The sequence below is a fragment of the Hibiscus syriacus genome, unplaced genomic scaffold (genome assembly GCF_006381635.1).
Source record: "Hibiscus syriacus cultivar Baekdansim isolate YM2019G1 unplaced genomic scaffold, ASM638163v2 tig00110206_pilon, whole genome shotgun sequence".
In the NCBI taxonomy this organism is placed as follows: Eukaryota; Viridiplantae; Streptophyta; class Magnoliopsida; order Malvales; family Malvaceae; genus Hibiscus; species Hibiscus syriacus.
The window spans coordinates 1,872,622-1,879,451 of record NW_024062627.1 but is presented as its reverse complement, the minus strand read 5'-3'; the positions used below and the strand labels follow the sequence as shown (position 1 = coordinate 1,879,451).

The following is a 6,830-nucleotide window of genomic DNA, read 5'->3' as shown; positions in this document are numbered from 1 at the left end:
GTTGTGATTTTAGGTTTGAGGTTATGAGTTGCGATTACTATGGACGGTTCAATTTCCGATTTATTAAGAAAAAATTAGTGTTTGGAATTTGAAAAAAAAAATACGCGTTAATACGAATGGCGCTATGTAAATCGCATTGCGATAGTAAGATTCGCATTGCGATTTACGTATTCGCATTGCGATTTCCCTAATTCGCATTGCGATTTACTTAATCGCATTGCGATTTACGTATTCGCATTGTGAATTATGAAAATCGCAACGCGAATACGTAAATCGTATTGCGATAGTAAGTATCGCATTGCGATAGTCAGTATCGCATTGCGATAGTCAGTATCGCATTGCGATTTTCCCAATTCGCGTTGCGATTTACTTATTCGAATTGCGAATTGGGAAAATCGCAACGACACTGTAGACAATCGCAACGCGATTTTCAACTATCGCAACGCGAAAATGCAACGCGAATTTGCGATAATGGAGATCGCGTTGCGAATTAGCGATCGCATTGCGATTTTGTTGGTCATTTTGGCAAATCCGGAAAAAGTTGGTTAAAATCGTATATTATATGAGATTTTTGGTCACTGAGGTTATTTTCTCAAATTTAATCTACCAACTATACAAGTATGTAATCTATTTTTGTAGTTTTAGTTTTGAAGCAAATACGTAAATGACGTGAATTGTCATATCTTGAATTTAAATGTGGACAGTCCATTCTTTCTTCCTACCTCAATCTCTTCTCCCTACCTTAAAGAAATTAAAGAAAGAAATTTAATCATTATCATATTTTAGAGGGTGTTTCATAATGTAATGTTATTTCTATAAATAATTAGAATATACGATTATTCGATATATTATTAAGTATATTATGTTATTTCATTTTATATTGTCAAAATATTATATCACATTATTTAGTTCATTTTATTAAAATGATTTTTTTGTATTTAATATAAGATTAATCAAAATCACACTTTACTACATTATACTTATCATATTTTTTTTTAAAAAAATTAACTTTATAACATTAACTTGAAAAATATTGATTAAAAAATTAAAAATACTTTTTTATTAAATATATTTTTTGAAAAGTAAATAATAATTTATTAAAGAGAACTTTATACTCTCAAATGTAGGTGCACCATCTACAAAAGAGTCCCACAAACATTCACCTAACTCCAAATAAATATATGTTTGGCCATAAGTTCCATATGTACATATATATTCTTCATATATATATTCTTCATATATAAACTTCTTCCTTCCCTCATAATCCCTGCATGCTTTTGTTTAGCTTGAGGGCCTTAGCTCTCATAAATGCCGCCTGCAATCTTCATCCTATAAATGCTTTCTATTTACATTGCAATCTTCCTCACTCCTTGAAAAAATCCACTTCTTTTTCATTTCCAGCTTCAAATTTCAAAGCCAAAAAAAAGTGTTCTTGCTGCAATGAAAGTTCTTGGAATTGGGTTCTTAATAAAAGTGTCCATAAGAATTGTCTTTGCTGCTTTCACCTGCATTTTTGCCTTGGGTAATTGTCTCTAACATCTGCTTGATTCATCTGCTTGAAGAACTCAAAGAGATTTGTCTGTGTTTTTTGTAGGAGGGGCTATAGGGGGAACAGTTGTAGGAGCAATGAAAGGCCAAAGAACTGAAACTGGGTTCTTCAATAGTGCTGGGATTGGTGCTGTTGCAGGTGCATTCACAGCCTTTCAATTGCTTGAATCATTGGCTTATGGGGAGTCATTATCAAAGGTATAGTGCCGTTTACCTTATCCCATTGCCAATTCAATTTTGAAGAAAAAAAATAGAATAGCATTAATATCATCCTTCACCAGTGACATCCAAACATTTGGTTTTGTTTTTATAGGTAGCCTTATTAATTAGCTTAGTAAATGGGAATGTCTTCATTGAATGGGTAAGTCCAGCAATGCTAAGTTAACTTTCTCGGTAGCCAAACAAGATCATATAGTCTTCTTTTAAGTCATTGTTGACTCTTTCATCTCATGTTTCCAGATGAACTCTCTGGATTCAACGTATAGAGAAATTGCAGACATTTATGATGTAACTGGAGCAAAGGGTTTGTCAAGAAGCTGCATTCAAAAGCTTTCAATGCATGAATTTCGATCTAGTGAACCGATAAAATCGAATGATCTTGATCAACCTTCTTGTTCAATTTGCTTACAGGTAAGAACAAAGATCAAACTATATAATAATATAAAACAGGAAATGATTTGCTTATATGATTTCTACAGGGTCTAAAAGATGGAGAATTGGCAAGAAATCTTCCAAGATGTGGGCATATATTTCACTTACAATGCATAGATGAATGGCTGAGAAGGAAAGGCACTTGTCCAATATGCAGGGAACATCTTTTTAACGATTCTGAGGAATTTGTCCAATGTATAATTTGAAAGGAAGATGAAATATAATATTTGATGATAATATTCTATTTTACCGCTGAGATCATCAATGAGTTCTACTTTACATATTCGAATAGTCAACTAATAACTTATTTAATTCATATTCATTTAATAATACTCGAATAGGATCAAGTGGGAAAATCAATTATTGCCACCTACGGTTACCCCGCTAGTCTGATATGCTCTTGTGGTCCTTCAACTTATCCTTGAAGAAATTCAGAGATACATCGCTCATAACAAAAGAAAATTACAATGAAAATGTTATTATTTAAGACTCCTGTGAATTTGTTTTCCTTGATATCCTTGAATGCTAGGGGTACAGTATAAATGGCATACATTGGTTTCACGATTACAAAGAGAATGACTAAGCCTCCCATACAGAATTACAACTAGAGTCGAAAGGCGGTGAGCCAATGGTTTCATAGAGAGTATTGTCCCAAGATATCACAAGGATAAAACCGAACTCTCGGTGCTGCGGGAGGCAAACAAGAACCAGATGATATGAGAATCAGTAAATCCGGATAGATCCTGTGTCCGAATTCATATGTTACCTCAACTTTGAGCTAGCAGCAGATATCAGGCATATTCAGATACAGTAAGGAATACGCTTTTGCTTGAAATCACGGTTTACTTCTATGTCTTGTGTTTAAGGATGTGCCGTAATTGGACCTTCTGTGTTTCCATTCTTGCCTCCAGAAGTTTGGCTTTCAAACTACCCTTTGGTGGACCACTAGGCCACTTGATGCACCCTTTCATCCCTCTCGTTATGTTTGTATGACCGGTGTCGGGTGAACTCCACTTTCCCCCCATGTCCGAGCCTCGATCTGGGGACGTGGTACCGTCATTAGACTCCCGTTCATTTGAAAGCCGGCCATTTGTTCCTTCAACTGAAATTATCTTGTAATTTTCTCCATTGTTTGGACCTGATCTCCAAAGCCTGGCTACAGATGAAACCTTCTTGAACTGTCTAGCCGGTAAGGAACAAACTTCACTTGTTTCTGTGACTGAGGAATGTCCACATGCATTTTCTTCCCAATCAATTCCACTACCTGAGAAATTACTTGCCCGACAATTCTTATTTACTGATGCAGCACTCCCTTCTGGTGAATAACTTGAGCCCTGATCCTCGAGATGGCTGACAGTTTCCCATCCACTCTCGTCTTCTTCTATCTCATCATTCTGATCAACATATGCATTTAAATGTCTCGAAATGACGCCTTTTTTCATCATGGTCATTTTGGGCCTCACCGTATGAACTTTCGAGGCATGGCTGGCCGGACTATGTGCAACACATTGTTCAATTTCACTTTCATTGACTTCGGCTAAAGCTGTGTCTCCAAAAACAGAGAAAATGTCATCCTGCGTATACGTAAATTCCTCGATATCTTCAACATTAACTGATGCAGCAGCTTGTCTTAGCGCTTCTGCTTCTCTCATGTCTTTCGCATCGAGAGTTCCAATTCTAAACCTTAGAAATGTCTCCAAATCCGCTACAAGCTTGTTCATCTGTGAATATCGGTCTTCAAGTGCTACCTTTTCATCGATGAGCTTCATTTGAACACGTTCTTCACGCCAGACCTCAGCCATCTGCAACATCTTTCTTTCCTCGTCAACTTCCTCTTGGTGCTTCATGGAATCTCTCCTTAATGCTTCGACTTCAGACTTGTCTTCTCCGATTTCCTTAGCAAGCTCATTGCATACTTCTTCAATCAGTTGCCGGGCCTTTCTTTCCTTTTCAAAGTCCTGCATATATTGCTTTGTTGATAACTTGGTAGCAGCCAACTCATTCACCAATTTCGAATTGACAATTTCAAGCCTCTGACTGTTTTTCTTTTCCCGGCTCAACTCAGATTTCACGTCATCAACAAATGCACGTATTTTCTCATGCTCTCTGCTCCGCCATGCACCCCTTTCCTCACTAACTTTCCTCAGGAACTGCTCGAGCTTCTTCTTGGATGACCGTTGCTCAGTCTCAAGTTCCTCAATCCGAGATCGAGCCTGCTCTACCTCAGCTTCGAGGAGAGAAACAATTGATACTGCACTTACTTGTTGGTCAATACGCTTCTCGTGGCTGTACAATTTTCGTGCATCATCTGTTGCTTTTAAACCGACAGGATCCCACTTTGTAGCTCCCTCCATCGCCGAGTTTGAAAATGGAATCGAAAGCTCAACCTTAGAAAGGAGAAAAAAAAAACAGCTTAAAATCAGAAAGTGTAAAGAAAGAGATACTCCTCCCCGGTTTTGTAGTGTACTACAGCAATCTACAAGCCAGTTCGAGAATAAATACACAAGCGATACGCCCGCCCCGGTTTTCTTACAAACATCCCCGAATCAAGTGGTTCGATTAGTTCATAAGCTGATTAAACTAAACTAATGTCGACTCGTGTAGTAATAACTAATAATTAATCAGTATTTCTACTCTTTCCCATCGTCGATCCTAAGGATTCGCCGACAACCCTTAACAGGCACTGAGAATGTTCAAGGTTTTAATATAATATCTATCCAAAAAGATTAACTTATCATACCACTAAACACTAAATTCATTCTGCATTTACCAGGGACCAAGTCTTCGGCTTTCGTAACATTCGGACTGCCGAAAGGAGCACAAATTATGACCACATGGAGACATATCTGCTGCTATGAGTTAAAACATAAAGACTTTGTTTCCTATGTGATTTTCTATTCAATGGTTTGTGATATTGATCATATCAATAAAAGCTCGAGAATCAGCTAAGGAGCTCCGTGAAGCAGCATACCTTACGAAGGAGGCAGTTCTTCGTGCCGGAGCTGGAGCCACGGCTCGGTAACAGATCCTTTGCATCTGAACTGTAAATTTTGTCTTTGTGATGATAAAGAAAAGGAACATCCATAAAACCATCACTAGGCTGCACGAAATCACAACGCAATGAGCTCAAACATCCCGAAATCGCAATTCAAACGTCAAATCATTAAATTCAACCGATCGTTAGAGATGCAGCAAACTAGTAAAACTTCAGATGAAACTGAGTAAGCGGCACAACTTTCAGAAGCAATTTAAAGGCAAATCATAAATAGGAACAAATAGAATACTCCTTCAGCTACAGAAATCCAGTAAAGCCATGCACATTAAAAGCTTCTCATAATCAGACAAAATAAAACCATATCATTCAATGCAATGATGGGAAGCTTCAAACATGATAAATGCATCCAAAAGCAGACCTTTTCTGCGGTACGGAAATCAGATCAATCAATTACGTTTAGCAAATACTTAGTGATTCATTTCTGAACAGCAATGGGAATAGGAAGATCAGCATTGTTCTTCAAATTTAATCAACAAATTAACAACTTTTAACATGAAAAATATCCAAAATCATCCTTTCAAAATCACACTTTTGATCACGTCTTAAAAGAAGGCATAAAACAACAGACTTTGGGCCACAAAATGGTTAAAGAAAATCTCACCTTAAACCCCAATCTGTCCCTCCTCTCTCCAACGTGAGTCAATGTCTCCGGCAAATGAAACCGCCACATTACGGCTGCAAGCTTTCTAGCAGATACCGTCAAAGCACCTTTCTTTCGTCGTCCCCGAGCACCAGCTCTCCGGTCACCATCTTCCTCCTCCTCGAGCTCCGCCTTAACTCCACAGCCTTTCTCTCTCTCCTCCGTCTTCCATTTCAACAAAGGAGTATCCGGTCTGCTCCGCCGTCCCGCCAACGGTGCACCAACCCGCTTCCGCCTAGCGTTATGCGTCTTCCGCTTCGTTGTCAGCTTGAGATCCACGTCCACTGGGATCCACCCCGGAAATGTAGCCGGTAAACTCGATTTCCCAGTCACCTTCATCACTCTCAAACTCAAACCTCTTCCATGAACATTCCAAAACAAAACAAAAAAAAAAACTCCTCTAAGAAGAAGAAACAAAACAAGTAAAGAATAAGAAAAATACTTTATAAATTTACTTCGACAAATTAAGAAACATTTTTTTTTCTTTGTGAAGTGTGTGAAAGTGAAACTGATCGAGAAAACAAAAGAAAAAACAAAATAAATGAAAAGAGAGAAAATGTAAGATCAAAGAGGATAGAGAGGCAGTGTGGGATTGTATTATCTCTTTCATTGCTGTGTAGTGGAGAAAAAGACGAAACCTACATGTGTATAAAAATACGTTAATACATTTACAGTACTATACGGTCAACGTATACTGGGAATTCGGGACATGACGATACGAGGCCGTTTACAGGTCGACAAGGACGCGGCTTTGCACGAGCGGCCGGGGAATGGCAGAGAGACGTTGTAAATTTATATTTTTTTTAAATGGGAGAAATTAAACGACTTCGTTTTCAGTGGTTGGAAAATATTTAAGAGTAAACTACCTCATTGGTCACTCAATTATTGGATTGATTTCATTATAATCACTGAACAAAAATAATTGTCAATTAAGTC

At 37.8% G+C, this 6,830-nt stretch overlaps 2 protein-coding genes across 2 annotated transcripts; one reads left to right on the top strand and one right to left on the bottom strand.

Moving 5' to 3' along the window:
- The first annotated feature begins 1,281 nt into the window (after positions 1 to 1,281).
- Positions 1,282 to 2,411, top strand: LOC120219508 (NEP1-interacting protein 1-like). Its single transcript, XM_039216329.1, has 5 exons — positions 1,282 to 1,522; positions 1,595 to 1,746; positions 1,862 to 1,909; positions 2,008 to 2,178; positions 2,247 to 2,411. The coding sequence occupies exons 1-5, from the start codon at positions 1,441 to 1,443 to the stop codon at positions 2,403 to 2,405; spliced, it is 612 nt and encodes a 203-aa protein (XP_039072260.1). The 5' UTR covers positions 1,282 to 1,440; the 3' UTR covers positions 2,406 to 2,411.
- Positions 2,412 to 2,653: 242 nt separating this feature from the next.
- LOC120219506 lies at positions 2,654 to 6,364 on the bottom strand. The gene is made up of 4 exons (XM_039216326.1): positions 5,856 to 6,364; positions 5,171 to 5,299; positions 3,042 to 4,586; positions 2,654 to 3,011 (listed from the first exon to the last, which is right to left on the bottom strand). The coding sequence occupies exons 1-3, from the start codon at positions 6,231 to 6,233 to the stop codon at positions 3,048 to 3,050; spliced, it is 2,046 nt and encodes a 681-aa protein (XP_039072257.1). The 5' UTR covers positions 6,234 to 6,364; the 3' UTR covers positions 2,654 to 3,011; positions 3,042 to 3,047.
- Positions 6,365 to 6,830: the final 466 nt, after the last annotated feature.

Bases quoted from the DNA above. Each gene is read 5' to 3' on its own strand.
- LOC120219508 (XM_039216329.1), top strand. From the start codon at position 1,441: ATGAAAGTTCTTGGAATTGGGTTCTTAATAAAAGTGTCCATAAGAATT. The intron at 1,523-1,594 runs GTAATTGTCTCT...TGTTTTTTGTAG, and splicing joins CACCTGCATTTTTGCCTTGG to GAGGGGCTATAGGGGGAACA. The intron at 1,910-2,007 runs GTAAGTCCAGCA...TCATGTTTCCAG, and splicing joins GGAATGTCTTCATTGAATGG to ATGAACTCTCTGGATTCAAC.
- LOC120219506 (XM_039216326.1), bottom strand. From the start codon at position 6,233: ATGAAGGTGACTGGGAAATCGAGTTTACCGGCTACATTTCCGGGGTGG. The intron at 5,300-5,855 runs GTGAGATTTTCT...GATTTCGTGCAG, and splicing joins GGGACAGATTGGGGTTTAAG to CCTAGTGATGGTTTTATGGA. The intron at 4,587-5,170 runs GTATGCTGCTTC...CTCCTTTCTAAG, and splicing joins AGAACTGCCTCCTTCGTAAG to GTTGAGCTTTCGATTCCATT.